Source organism: Coturnix japonica, chromosome 37 (assembly GCF_054131305.1).
Source record: "Coturnix japonica strain WE chromosome 37, WE-NBRP24, whole genome shotgun sequence".
Classification (NCBI taxonomy): Eukaryota; Metazoa; Chordata; class Aves; order Galliformes; family Phasianidae; genus Coturnix; species Coturnix japonica.
The window spans coordinates 493,736-509,839 of NC_140699.1; the positions used below are offsets into that span (position 1 = coordinate 493,736).

At 39.6% G+C, this 16,104-nt stretch overlaps 1 protein-coding gene across 4 annotated transcripts in view; it reads right to left on the minus strand.

Moving 5' to 3' along the window:
* LOC146754829 (receptor-type tyrosine-protein phosphatase T-like) overlaps positions 1-16,104 on the minus strand; it is a 222,714-nt gene that overhangs the window by 72,671 nt on the left and 133,939 nt on the right. For all 4 annotated transcript variants that reach the window (XM_085526608.1, XM_085526609.1, XM_085526607.1 and 1 more), the window contains one exon: positions 15,352-15,526. In XM_085526608.1, the coding sequence (XP_085382734.1) occupies positions 15,352-15,526 (175 nt within the window). The remainder of the gene's footprint in view (positions 1-15,351; positions 15,527-16,104) is intronic.

Consider the following 16,104-nt stretch of genomic DNA (forward strand, 5'->3'; position numbering starts at 1 on the left):
CACTGTATTTGAGTCTGTCATCCTTTCTGTCAGCACCAGGTACTAAGCATGGACGTCCAGCTATCAAGTGTGTACCCTGCCCCAGTACCAGTTAGTTGTTGGCACAGTATATATATATAACCATCCCTCCTATTTAGGCAATATGTCTGGAAAAAAGAAGGGGAGCCTTCTTCCAACTCAGTAAAGGAATCTATACTCCAAGGAAAGAAAGTCACAAACAACCACTTTGCTACGAAATCACAGGATGCTGTTTTCTTGTAACTAGAAGGATTGTGGTTGCCCCATATCTAGAAAAGCTAAGCAGACAAGAAAACACTGCAGTACTAAATGACACATTAAAGGCTTATTTCTCCATAGGCATCCATCTTCCTATTTCAATGACAGCTCACACACCTGTGCTCAGTGCCTCAGTCCCAATTACATCAGATGTTTGACTTCTCCTCTATTAATCAGATGAGATTAACCACAACACAGATAGTGTGGGCCGCTCTCCACAAGCGTCAGAAATAGGCACACACATCCTAGGGAGATAAGACTAATATTTCTTTAGAAGCACCAGAACCTGAAAGGAGGAGGTCTTGAATGCTGAGCAATTATCTTTATCTCAAAGTGGACATTGCTATGTCCTTCACTCTGCCTTACACCTCTGTAAAGGAGGAATTTCACTCGCTTGTAAATAACACACAGATACCCAAGTGATGAGCAGCGCATCCCAGGTCCCACAGTTCATCTGCACTATAAATATCTCTTTTTCTCTAATAATAGCAGAAGTTCTCACTGTCCAGTTGCACAACAGGTGGAAAAACTTACACTTTGCTGAATTTTAATATCTTATCTGCCCTTCAACTTCACTTGCTCCCAAACCTTCTCTAATCAAACTGAGTGCATGCAGACAGAAAAAAAATTCTTTTCAATTGAAACAGTGGCTACAGAAAGGGATTCCAACTGAAAAATTCACCCATCAAAACATTCTGCTTTCCTATGCATCTCTTTAAAGAGTCTTGCAAATGCCAATGGAAATGATGGGGCGTCTGATATTTTGACAGAAGCAAGAACGTCACTATGGTAAGAGCTGTCAGCAGGTATTTTATTTTCTCCCTGAAGAATCAGGCTACAGTTTAGTTTAGGCATTACTTTTTTTTTTTTTTTAAACTAAATATCTTTTATTCGTTATTTCCATTTCCAACGCAATCCCGAAAGATGGCATACTTTATTTCCCTGTGAACTAGATAGATTAGAGAATAACAGTGACAGCTTGTGAATAAAAGCACTACAACCATGCAAGATTCAAGTCAGTGGCCAGCAGAGATGCACTAATTGCCTTGCCACTGGGATAACTGAGGGAAACTATTCTGTACACCAATGTTTTCCTTATTAATACACTCAGAAAAATAACTAACAATGCTTAGGTGTAACTATAAGTGAGCAAAATTATACAAAATATTATTATTTCATACACATTGATATAAATTGCATTAATAGGAAAAGATGGCTTTCTGGATGTATGTAAAAACTCATAAAACTCATTGGGCATGACGAGCAATACGTAGTCAGACAGGTGGGTGACATCAAGCACGCAGGGAGCAGAGTATGAGCAGCCATGTCCAATGGATGACTTTGGGGTCTTCCATCACACTAAACGAAGATGAGAAACCAGAGCCAATATGCCACCCAAACCTGGGAGTGGGCACAGGAAAACAGCCACAGGCTGTGAGGTAACTCAAACTCAGTGATGCTTATTTAGCTTACATAGAGTAAGAACTAAACTCCTTTCCCAAGGAAGCGCTTACACATGGCCTTGGTACAGCAGAAGAGAGAGGTCAAAGGAGATTTACTAGCACGGACTCCTCAGAAGATATTTATTAATTGAGGAAGGGTTGAATCAGAAAGAGTAAATACAGGCTATTCCTTTATCGACAACAATACAATAGATGTTTGTGCTAATTGGTTTAATGGTACTTATTCAGAAATGCTTATTTAGTTATTAAAGAAACAAGAGGCACGTGAATAAGTATTGTTAGATGCCTTGAATACTGAAGAGAAGGCATTTTCTACGGCAGACGAATGAGAGAGTGAGTCAGTCAGATACTTATGTTCCCTTTCTAAAATAAAATTAGTAAGCTTTTAAAGGAACACACTGCTTCCAGATAACGGAAAAGGACGCATGATTATATCTGCAATTTACAACCAATGTAAAAGTGTTATTATTTTATTTCAGTGGGTACATGGCATTCCTTCCCATTTGTGTGGCCCACAATAGGGATCAACAAACACTTCCTTGGAGAGTGAAATAATTTCTGGAATGGGTTTCCCAGATCTTGCAAGGACATTCACAGCCCTAAAAGTTCTATCTCAAGTCCCTAAAAGTCCTATCTGAAACAAGTGGCAGCAGTATTTCCTGTAGGCTTTTTTTTCTCTCCTAAAAAGTCACAAAGAAAAAGCTGTTCTCAGTGATTTTTTTCTTTTCTACCATACAGCACCAAAATAAATCTTGTTACAACATTCCAGCTGATCTAATAAGAACTTTAACCTGCTTGAAACCAACACTCCCTAAGGCTGCATTTAAAGAACAGGAAAGACATTCTGTTGACTAATTATATTTGAAATTGTTTATTCAGTTGGAAAATAAAACACTAATTGCCTATAACTGATGTGAACAGAGATATCCCAGGCACTATGCTAATGGTCTGCTTGCCTTTCACTTGGAAAGACTTGGAAAATTCAAACCTTCCTACCCAGCAGGATTAGCCTCTTGATGGATGATACAACGACCTTGACTAACAGCAGTATTAATCTAGAAAGTATCATGTTTTGCCCTCCTGCTTCACAGAAACACGTGTGACAGAGATGATTTAAGTACGTTTCCTTCCAAGTTGTGTCTGGGAACAGGAGAAAAACTTCTTTTCCCTTGATACAGACCATAGCATGTCTATGCAAAGATCCAAACAGCATCATTGTTTTCTAAGGGCATTAGCAACAGGTTAAAGGTGTGTTTTCCTGATTAGGAGGCAAGGACAGGACTGAAGGAGTGAAATAAGAAAAATGAGGTGATGGAGGACAGATAGAGGAGGACAATAAGTAACTCAGAATGCTGTGGTCGTAGCAGACATTCAGAAGAATAAGAGAAGAAAGTATGGATTTAAGTGCATATAAAGCCCCACAGAGCTAAGGACAACCACCACAACTACAGACTGTGGGCACTGACTAGCAATGCTGCTCAAATCTGCTGAAGTATGTTCCATCTCAAAACAATTGTCAGTGCAAATGAATCGTATATAACTGAATGAAAAGTGAATTTTCTCACTCTAACAGGATACTGATCATTAATAAGAGCAGAGGAGGGGATGCAGGGGCAAGCAGGTGCCAATCAGTGTATTTAAACAAAAAACGTACACCTGCTACACTAATTCAACTTTCTGTTGTGTAGATCTGAACAAAACATCTATTATAAACTGCAGATGGATCCAAACATGCATTCCTACAAAAATCCATTTGCTTTTTCTTCTTGGATACGTATTTCATGCAATATTAACCACACCCCATCCTTCACAATTTTATTACACTAATTAAGTTGGCATTTGTTAATTTTCTTGAAAATTGAACCCAGTGGGGTTTTATTGAATACTCCCTTTTTTCCACCCCACCTCATCCCCCCCCCCTCCTCCCCCCCCTAAAAAAAAGGATGGTTCCAAACAGGAATATATTAATGCATATAATGAAAAGAGGGCTGCAGATCCCAGCAAGATATGTGACAACTCATTTAACATATAAATTGTTTGAGGTGCTATTTCAGCTAAGTGATCTTAATGCACTGCCACATTTTATGCCATTAGCCTCAGGGCCCCAAGCACAATCATTTAGTTAGATATCATCTTAAAGTCCCCTGGGTTCATTTTTGCATGCATGTTAACAAATATAGGCTTAGATTTGCAATATGGTAAATGCTTACTTTTGCACGTGTGACACAATGTGGAGTGAGATCTGTACTTGTGCTTGTACTCCAGTATGATGGCATCCACTGTCCTAACTACAGAGATTATTTTAAGCCTGCTGTGCCTAAAGCTACAGCCGCTTTCGAAATGATATGCACATTAACTTGTACAAGTATAGCTATCCTGAGGATGAATTCCAGTCATCTAATGAAATGGCCTTGGAGAACAAGTGCCTCAGTCTCTTACACAGTTCACCCTGAAAGGCAGATGCCTTTGAAGGCATTGAGAGAAAGATCTGCTCAAGTTCAGATAACTCAGCTTTGGCAGACTGGATGCCATCCATTGTCAGCCAACCATCACATTCCTGTTTGAAAGCTTCCTAGAATTATAAATACCACCAGATCCACTGCCTTTGAGTTTGGCGAAAGCTTGTCTCCTGTCTCCATCTATTTACAAGAGTAAATACCCAAACTGATTCACTGCTGTGTACGTAGAACACGTTTTTCCCTTCAAGCATCAAAAGGCACAGGAAATGTGGTGCACGTCTGGTGACATGAATCAATTTGGAAGCAGTATTAGTAAACAGAGCTGCCACCCAGACCAGACATATATAAAGCATCAGAAAACATAAAATTAAAAAGAACACAAAAAAACAGCAGTGTAGGTCTCCAGATATTACATCTTTTTCAAATAACCACTATGTAATATTCAAGAGAAAACAACTGAAGAGAGTCACTGGTGAATCCCAGAATTGCCCACATAGTCAAGACTTGACAGATATATATGACTAAGACATCTCTATCCTAAAAATGAACTTTTAAGATGATTAAATCATGACAGATTCTGCAACAGCAGATGGGACAATAAGAACACATGGAACAATCAATAGTTATGTTTTAAGTTAGATTCTCTCACGCTTTCTACTAATCTGTTATTTGGGTTTTGTTTATTTTTTTCTACACATTTTGATGTAGAACACTATCAAATCATAGTTTGATCAGAAAAGTTGACTCATTTGTCCCCAAAGATATAAACACCTCACACATCCAACTACTAACTGAACTCTCCTCTCAATTTGTGATGTAACTGTCTGGACTCTTGGCTTGTTGGACACAAATGGCAAGAGAAAGAACGTATAGAAGACCGTAACCTTACAAATGTCACTCTGAACTCTTGGGCTTAGTGCCCAAGGAATTTCAGTTTAATGGAGGAGCCAAAATGAAAGAACATTTTGTGTACAACACTCTCACTACTTGTTTTGAAATACACTGGCTTTTCTCTTTTGCTTTTCTCACAAACATATCTAAAGCAAGGGGAATCAATAGTGCAGTCCCACGCAAGGAACTGAACTGTTGTAATTATACATAAACCTCTCCTATTCTGGAGTAACCCTAGCAACTCAAGTGTCTTACTTGTCAATTATCAGTAATTTGCTCTATTCCGTTCCACCAGAATTACCTACTGCTCCTTTATTTGTTCAGACTGGAAACAGGATAAATATACCTTGCAGCAACCAGAGGGACATTTGTCTGATCTTACTGACAGAAGTTTGACTGATGTAAGGGAAATTATCACCTTGTCTGCAGCAAAACATTTTGATGTGGACAGACAAGTCAATGAGTGGATAACATTATGGCCTGTCATTTGAGTTGCTCCTCTTGAGAGCAGCTAACAGGAAAGAGAAGCAGCAGGTGCATATAAAAGCATAAGAACTGACACAGAGATGTGCAGTGGATTCACTAAGGATAGACACCTTACTTTTTTACTTATAAACAGATCGTACAGCATACAGCCGTAAATGCAGTAAATACGGAAGGCTGCTGATTTAGTGTACACAAACCACTTGAAATAATTGTCTCCCAGAACACATCACCAACTGTACAGTTTTAAACTTCAGAATTACTTTTTCATGCTCTTATGCTGTTCTCAGCTGATGCTTTTTGTGTCTTCCTGTAGTTCTTGGGAGCATCACTGTGGAAGCCCTTACCCAGGGGTAAGCAGTAATTCCATTGCCCAAGTGCTTGCCTCTACCAATGCTTAAGGTTCCTTGCTGAGACTTGAGAGAAGTTCATCCATAACACACACAAGGAAGCAGAAGTAAGCGATTTGGCAAGGCTCAACAAGTAGACAAAGGTATGTGGAAGACTAAGTAGTAGAGTGATGGCAAAAGAAAATGCAAGAGGAAACACAAAAGTGCTTATATTGAGAATTCCAGCCTCAAAACCATGGAAAATACTGAGAAATACTGAGTTTGGAACAAAGGACTGAATAATACCATAATGCCAAGTAAGAGGGAATAAGATCTTCTCAGCACTGCTCACAGGGGCCAGTCAGAAACTTAGAAACAGCAGAAACAAAAGAGAGAATTAAAGAAATAAGCAATTCAACCCTTTTCCATTTTAATTTGTGTCTGTATCCTGCTGAGGGAACAAGCAGTTTGTAAGTTGTAGTCTGCCATGTGATTCAGTATTAGCTGCAGGCTCATAAATAGGACAGTAAAGCACACGCAAAGACTGATTTATAGGATCCAAAGAGAGAGAGCCTAAGTCGTGCAGCTATTTGCATCCTCCTCACATACAAACGTGCACTGATAGAAAGTTTCCTGCCGAGAAAGAGAAGTGAGAGATGCTCGGGAGGGAAATCTCACCTGTAGAGAGATAGGTCTAGTCTGTACAAAGCCAAGAAACTTCATATTATGTTGATGTTTGTTTTTTTTTTCTGCCCTCAAATCCATAGGCTAAGGATTACAATAGAGGCAGGGCTTGCTGCAATCACACTACTTAACTGCTGCTCAGCAGGTTTCTGCCCCTACATCTGAAGGCATCTCTCAAAGTCACAGCAGGGCAGAAGTAACAGGAAGGATGTGAAGTGAGCAAAGCATCCCAGCACCAGTAAAGGAGGGCAACAAGTGGTGATATTTATCATGGCAGAAGATTAACACATCAGATCAAAGCTGAAAAGCATCACAACAGGTTTTGGGGTTTGTTGGTGATCATCTGGGATCTGCATTTCCTCACCTGACAGCTACCATGGATGCTGGGAAATCATTGGCTCAGATAAATTCCTCAGTGGAGCAGGGGGGAAGAAGTGGGACTGCAAAATCTAAATGCAAAACTGCAACTTCGGATATTTTCCTACCTCCAATAATCTCGAAGCTGAGTGGGAGCTGACTGCAGAGTGAGCATTCCTTCCCTAACGCTGAAAAATGCTCTTTAATCTTTTCATTTGGATAGGGCGAATGTTAACGTAACCAACACCCAGCTTCTCCCTGGAGTTCAGTTCTGCCGGCTTTGAATGCAAAGCAGTTCAGCTCCATCATTCAGAGGCAAATACTGTGTGAACTTTAAAAGCCCTGTTTCCCTCAATATCTAACAGAAGCTGGCTGAAGGGCCTCCATTCAGCACACCTGACTTCATTCAGTTGTCCAGTAGCAAATGTAATACTTTTGCAGCAAGCCTATTAGCTGCAGTAACTACTGCATTCCTGAAAGAGCTCAGTAACTATGCTTCCTTACACTCTGTGTGTCTAGCACCACAAACTTCCTACAATCTCCAGTCATCATGATCTGAGGCACCTGCATCCCAATAGAATGAGTTTACTCCCTTCATTTGAAATTCAACCATTTCTCACATATAAATGGAATCCGTGCTGTTTTGCCAGTTTACTCTGACAGGTTCTCTTATTAATAATGACCATTGCACACTGAGAAATCTAATGAATCTTTGCCCACATTTCATATTAAGTATAGCACTACAATTTTGGGCTTTTTTTCCCCCCTCCTGCAACAGAAAAGATATTTTGATGTAGAAAGGATATCCTTCCTGCGGAGATAACAGCTCATATCCACCAATTATATCTAACAAGTGTCAAAGGTCTCCTAATCATACCAGACTCCTCACCAATATCCAGTACAATGACAGATGGTACTTCAAGTGCCTTCTCTTGAATTAAAAGCACTTAACAGGATTGTAACCACAGCATGGGCAAATTAAGAATAGTTCTAGGTTCCATTTGCCAAGAGGTTTGAAAGTTCATTAATAACTTCCCTACAATTAAAGAGGCAGAAGAAAGATGAGTGGAAGAGAGACAGTTAACGACGCATGTGACTCAAACCTTCTGCTAAATTTCATAGTTGAGTCATAAGGGGGGTGGGGGGGCGTCATTTTGAATTGTAATATCATATGAGCATCACAAGCAATCAGCTGTTAGAAAACACCGTACCTTGGAAAGAAACAAAGAACAATGGAAAGTTCCAGATACATTTTGCATGGTGTACATCTGATCGTCTGAGTTGCCAAGCTATCCTAACTGCAAGAACGTTTCCAGCTAGCAAAGGCTTTTAAGATATCTCCTTAGCATTTGATGCTTTTTTTCCTTCCGATAGCAGCACTCCTGAATTAATTTCTTTGCAGCTGCCTTCAACTTTTCTGATGATTTTAAATGGGCACGGAGAGGGCTGTGTGTTCTGACTGCCAAATATCAACTACAGGCATAACCCAGCAGGATCAAACCCTACTAGAAACAGCAGCATAGATTGCAGAACAATTAACAAAGGGACAATTTTGTATTTTGACTATATTTTAGCCACCAAGCAAGAAAGCTAATGGGGACAATAAACAACACTGGCCAAGTAACTGCTACCCCTCCCATCCCTTTAAAAATAAACAAACGAGAATTGGTATTAGCAAGACTACAGACTGTCATATGAATACTACAGAACAACAGAAGCCTCCAGCAGTGAAAGTCCCTCAATATAAGTTAATACGCTGTACGCCCCAGCAGCAATAGATACTTGAAAATTGCATTACTGCTATCTTCCTCCACGATGTAAGGCAGCATGAAATATACGAAATTACCTTGTCTGTACTTTTCAAGCATGAGTGTAATCCTAGGCAGACTGAAACACATTCATTTGTTCTTGCAAGCTTCCCTCCTTCCACCAGCTGAACTGTTTGTTGGGAGCTTTCTCTACAATAGGAAGCTAATAGGTAGATGTTTACTGGAACACTAACCAAAAAACAACATATTATTTCCACCAACTTTTGGACCACATCTTTTATCTGAAGACCAAAACCTTATGTAAATTGTTTTGGCAATTTTAACATACTAAGATTGAAATTGTTATGATTAAACAGCTCATTTATTTACTTCGATTCCCACTTTATCCTTTGTATTTGTCTGATGTGGGGAGACACTTCTCAGAACAGCAGGTAGAAGAATAAGGTTATATAGAAATATGCAGGTCTACATGAATAGCTGATGGAAAAGTCAAGGAATGCCAGGGCAGTCTAGTGAGATGACAAAGTCTATCACACAGCAATGCTTTTCCTTTCATTACTTTTGCTCTTTGGAGATTTCCTCTCCTCTGTTTGGTAGAGGCAGGTTAAGAGGGTATAGGACAGGGCACAATTATTTCATACATTCAATACATTCATAACATTATCTTACTTAAAAGCAGCAAGAAGGCTTCTTCCCACAACAAATCTTGCAGTTACTCAGGTCAAGTTGAGAGGAAAGATTTAAAGAAACAAAACTAAAAACAAACAAGCCTTTTACTAAGTTAATCATTCCTAGCTATTTCTAGAGTCCTCTTCTAGAGAGAGAGAAGATGATAACCCTGGGAGAAGCCTCCTTGCTCCTACAAAGCTGTAACAGCTCTCTCTGCCTAAGACTGGTGAGGACTGCTTGCCCCATGGCTTTCAGCCAGCAGAACCACAGCTCACATGAGCCGTCTGCTCCCTGCACCATCACAACCGGTTCCTGAGATACATCAGGGAGGCTGCAGGTAACCACACTCAGAAAGCACAAGGATTTACTCAAGCTCCTTCACTTCAAAAAGATTGTTTTGTATTCTTTTTTTTTCTACTTGTTATTGCATTTTTATCTTGTATTCAGTTAAGAACTTTATACATCATGAGCATCACGCTTAGAAACATGCATATTAAGAACAATCCTAAGGAACTCAATCCCATGCCTACTTGTCTACCATGCTCAGTCAGGATTAAAACATAACTCCTTAATGCATCTCTAGGAGGAAAACAAACAAATCAAACACCACCAACCTCCACCCCCCCCCTCCAACGCCCAGCCTTCCCCCCATCCCAATCTCCAATTTCTTTCCTATATGCACAACACTGATAGTTCCTGAAACTCAAGTCAGTGCTGTGACAGGAAAGTTGTATTCATTTCCCAAGTGCCTACAATGAAGATAAAGTTCATACAGCAATCTCTGCTTGCTTAGCTTAGAAATTGAAGAGCTATGGCAGAAAGAAAAGAAATTGGAGACCTGAACTGTCAACAATTAGCTTAGGAAATGTCCTTGTATCACAGCTGTAGCTTTGTATTCTTCCCGGAAACACCCATTCTAATTCACACATCCTTGGCTAACGTAAACACTGAAAACAAGGAATACAAACATGGCAACACGACTGCAAGTCCACATTGCACAGTGCAGCTCTGAAAAATGGATCCAGTCTATAATATCATGTATGTCTATCAATCAGCTCCCAAGAAAGGCTTCATTTCCAGTTCTATTTTGGAGGTTAAACAGAAGGAGAAGGAAATATTTTCTTTTGAAATAACACGTATCATTCTTTCTAACTGCCTATTTCTATGAAACAACGGCTTTGTCCTCAGCGCTCTCCCCTCCTCCAAAAGCTATTAAGGCAGAGTGAAAGGAGAGGAAGCAAAGCTCTCAGTGAGAGGGAATGAGTGTTCAAAATCTCATCTCCCCTTTTCTCAGCACACAGACATCCAATGATTAGATCTGAGTTAAAGCAATAGCTATTGGACAACACCAAACTAGATGATTAAAACAGAGTGAAGAGTTCGAGTAATTATTAGCCAGATTTGAACACCAGGGTTTGGAGCATTGCATTCCCTACATCACTGTGACTACAGAGGAATAAAGGAATGGCAGCAGCTTCTTCAGGCACCCCGCAACCACAAAGTCAGTTTCTCATGTTCACTAATTTCATAACCTTCACAAATGGTTCACATCCACACATACACTCTGTGGTAATCCAAAAGAGCAACATTAACACACACCCAATCAAATCTACACTTAACTTCTCCTGGTGCTGCACACATTAACTCTGCAGACAATCCAGTTGTGTAAAAAGGCAAAGAGAGAACATGAGAGTGTGAGAGCATGAAGCCTGAGGAAAGCCCTCCCCATCACAGCTTTCCTGATACCGCTGACAGTGCCAACGAGAGATGCTTCCCTGTTCATAAAGTGATAACGTGCAGGACCTTGATTAATGCATATTACTCAGGCAGATGAATTCAAATCTACTCAGCAACTTTCACAACCTGGATGAGCCCGATTAATAGCCGTGAGGCACGAAAATTCCTATCTGAATTTCTGCACACTATAAAAAAATATTTTAACAGTGAAATCTAAAAAGCATTTATTTCCAACCATAGATGAGTTTCTCACCTAAATGGCTCCAAGTGAGGGGCCAGGTTAGGATCTTCCAGCTACTCTCAGGCAAAAGAAGATGACTGCAACATTGCTACTATTCTTATCAGTACCCCCAGCCCAGGGATCTGAGTACTGTTATGGCAATAGTTGCTATATTATCTTGTGATGGCAAGGGTATTATGATACATTTAATGAGTACTTTTCATACCAGTATCCTAAGGTACAAAATTATACATGTACTGTGGATGAATATGAAGTGAAAGACTATGGAGTTTATGGTCACAGAATCAAAGAATGGGTTGGAAGGGACCTTTAAGATCACCTCCTTCCAACCCCCTGCTGTAGGCAGGGACACCTCCCTCTAAGCCCAGGTTGCTCAGCCCCATCCAGCCTGGCCCTGAATGACAGCAGGGAAGGGGCATCCACAGCCTCAATGGGCAACCTGTGCCAGTGTCTCACCAGCCTCGCAGTAAGGAATTTCTCCCTGATATCACATCTAAATCAGCTTTAAACTGGAAGAGGGCAATTTCTGCTCATCCTGTCACTACAGGCCCCCATAACAATGTCATCCTAAGGAAGTACATTGAAGTCAATTGTATTTTCAGTCCAGATGCAAGCTCTAATCTGCAGTACATGCATAATGCCATATAATATACTTTCATATCTACACTCCCACTTGTTTCACCCAAGCAGACCTATGGAGGGCCTGATGCAACATCTCTATGGCCAGATCCAGCCTGGATCAGATGTGCGAGACATATCTTTATTTCTTATTTTTTTTAGGCTTTGGAAAGTTCTTTTTCCTAATAGTTCTTCCTGAAGCTTAATAATTAATTGAAACTACTCTGGATACAACTCCAATGGTACATACTGAGACTGGTCAAAATGCAGGTAGAGGTTGTCTACTTCATAATTTTTAATAGTGAATTTGCAAAGTATATCTCTATATATTTAATACTGAAGCAACTTAACCACATACATAGGTATTTTGTCTTAATGCATAATTATTTATTGTTATTTGTTGTCTTGACAGGCATCAGACCAGAAAAGAATTAGAGAAAAAACAGTAAGCAACACTGGGGAAAAAAACAACAACCCACCTCTCCCTCTGGCATCATTGCAAGTATCAGCTTCATGTCTGAAAACCTCAAGAAAAAAGTGACTGATAAACAGATGAGCTGTCCCAAACATCACATGGATGACAGAAAGCCACTCAGCTAAGGAACAGACTGTCTTACATCTGTGTTGAGTAATCAAACACTATAAAAATCAACAAAGGCAAAACTGAAGGGAAAAAGAACATATCCTGAGAGGTCTGTAAAGGGGTTTTGTCGCATACTGCAACTCCTGTTGTGGCAGCATAGAACAGATCTCATAAAAATCATCAGGTAGCAATAAAATGATCTCAAAAGACCTGCTGGTGAGCCAAGACTGCAAAAACAAACAGGTTCAAGAAAAAAGAAGTTACAAATTTCTACCACTCATTAATTTGGGCACTCAAACTACCTGAAATGGATCAGAAAAATAAATCGCAAACAACTTGCCAATACAAACACACGCACAGTTTAAAATGTTATTCACACTCCCACATGAAGTAAGAGGCTTTCTGGAAGGACACTCGAATTGTATCATTAATACAGATCTCACGTGTTCAGATCCTGGACAGTTTTGTAGTATTTTAAACAATCTTTACACAAGCAAAATATGCATTTATTTCAGAATATGGATAACTGCCATGCAGCTTTTACTTAAAAGAAAATTACGGACTAGAAGCATTCCATCTGCATGCGATCAGTACAGCAAGATGTAGAAGCTCTAGGATACTCGAAGCCTGCCCTACACAAAATTACTGTATGAGAGACTGTGAAAGTTAAGAAATAGAGGAGAGCTATTTTCCAGAGGAGCACCAAAGGATGGTAAGGTGTGCAGATGGAAATGATGGGTTTTGCAGGCTTTGTGATTACGATTCTGAAGTGCAAAGAGAAGAATAGATTTACTGCCACTTACAGAAGGTATTTGCACAGACAGTGAACAGCTCTGCAGTGGCAGTTCTCTAGCATTCTCAGTATTGGAAATACAATGTCCACATAGTCACGTATGACAACCGAAGGGGCTGGTTTGTGTTTAATATCACTGGTTTATTTGCTGAAAGAAGTATCTACGGTTCCAATTTCAATTGTTGAGGTAGTAAATGTATTTCAAATAAAGATTCCTCAATCTGTGTCTACTAAATTATGCAGCATCAAGAACTGTAAATCACTTTCTCATTGCTGTAATAAAATATCTTATGGCTAAGGGAAGCAAACAGATCTTCACATGAGAAAGATATATAGATAGTTTTTTCAACCTTGACCTTTGTTGAAAAAATCCTACATGATTTTATGTTCAGCTAACTGGGAAAAAGCATGTGAGGCAAAGAATTAGCTTGGATTTAGTAGGTTTAGGGACAGGACTATCAATTGAGCAGAACTTCAATTACAGACTAATTTAATGTATACCCAAGTACATTACTGCAATTCAATAAACATCTCTTCAGAATTAAACAATTCCAATTTGCTTTCATTTCAGTCTGTATATATGTGTTGCGAATTTGCTATTACCCACGCTAAAATTAGCCAGACTAGAAGTACTCATCCATGCAATCCCAGTGTTTCACAGTGCTGCATCAAGCTAACCTCAAATGAACCACTTAACTTTGCCTGCTTACTAATACAGCAGCACAGAGCAGAGGAGTGTGCCTTCCCATAACAATATTCCTCTCCTCAAGTTTCTCTGCCTAGGTGTCTGCCTGGGTAATTCAGCAGTGAGTCTACCAATGTCCATCATGTTGGATGTCCAGCCATTCACATTTACAACTCACTCTTCTATTTTTCTCCTCCTCATACTGTTAAACATGAAAGTGTCAGGCACATGCCCAACTCTGCATACTCTAATATTGGTTGCTCTGGAAGACTGCCTTCCCTCTACTTAACAATTTTACAGTACCAATATGCTGCTTTTGGCAACTCGATTTCATTTTAATCATAAGTTAACTCCTCTAACAAGTGAGATAGTAGATAATTTGGTGGGAATTAAAAGCATTTCGCACCTAATCTGAACATTCTCTTCATGATCAGTGTAGCCTGAATATCTACAACATTGGATATTTAAAACATTGTGAAGGTGCTAGTGCTAAGTGACAGAAAAAGTTGCTAAAAAAGTACTACAGTAGAACAAAGTGATCTCATGTCTCCAACAGTCCTCTATCTCCATAACGTACAAAAGTTTTGATCAATAAAACTATATTCTCTGAGAAGATTCCTTCCACCCACATCAGTATTGCCTTCAATAGACACTAAAGCAGTCTAAGGGGAGACTGTCACCTTCTGGTTTGTTCTCCTAAGACACAGTGAGCATCCTTGTGGTGCAGCTTGGGTAACATTAATAAAGCAGCGCAGTAAATAGCATTTCATTCCGTGCATCATGGATGTTCTTAAGCAAATACCACCTTGCACGTGTCAGGCACAGCATCACCTCCTGAATCACAGTTAATAAGAGAGCTGAAACCTCCAGCTTCCATTAAGAGCTACTGATATCTGTACTGTGTGCTTCAGGACATCAACAGAATCATTCCAGATCACCTGCACCCAACAGTCTTGAACAGACTCTTCTGACATGCAACACTACCATAGGATTATTTGTGTCTGATGAAATGTAAAGCAAGCCAGATGAAGCTGACTGACAGATAAACTATTCTGCTGACTGCATTAAAATTATCCACAGCTACCATACATTACTTCAAGAGCTCATGAAGAAGGCTGTATTCAGATAAAGCTTTGATTCAAATACTTGTTTTAAGAAAATGATTGAAATTCATGTCACTTTTACCCATTTTTCCTACTTGAATCTAATAGGATTGAAAGAAAGAAAGGCCCAATAGGACGTCAAATTTTACACACAGTTGACACAGGAGGAAACGCTCAACTAACACCAAGTTGCTGTATTAATACAACTTACCTTTCACTATTAGTTCTGCATAATTTGAAACTCCAGATCCTCCATCTGAGCGAATGACACACCGGTATTTGCTGATGCTGCGCTGCGAAGTGTCAGCAACGCTGACGGTAGCAGAGAAACGCCTGTGGTTGACGACTCGAGTAACCATTAATGCTGTGTCCCTCCCATTCCACTGCTGTGGAGACAGATGAAAACAACTCACATCACAAAGGCACACAAATTATTCACTCTTCGTTACTCTTAAAACTGCTCAGACCTTCACTAGGTTAGATTTTGTACGAGTACAATTCATTCAGGAAAAGACAGCTGGTAACGTCCCTGAAAAATTTACAGGCTTTCTGGGTTTTATGAAGTAGTGGGCTTAAATGTTCTTATATATTTAAGTTTTTTGTATCTACTTAAATTCTGACATATTTTTGTGCGTTTGATGTGTTATGTATACTGAAAAGCCTGGAGAGTGACAGCTAAGACTATTTGTACTGGGTATATCCAGAAGCTTATCCAGGACATGAAAATACTACAAATGAATGCATTTTGTACTCCTGTGAAAATACTATAAGTGAACAGATTTTATAAACCTGTCATTTTCAGGCATAAAACTTTGTTTCCAGAACAATTTAAATACATTGCTTGGATGAACAGCAATGTTTATATGTCCAGCAATCCTCAATAAATCTTTCTCCACCAATGCCATGCAGCATTTTCCCAACTGGAAAAGTGACAGATGATGAATTAACTGGAAATCAGCATAAA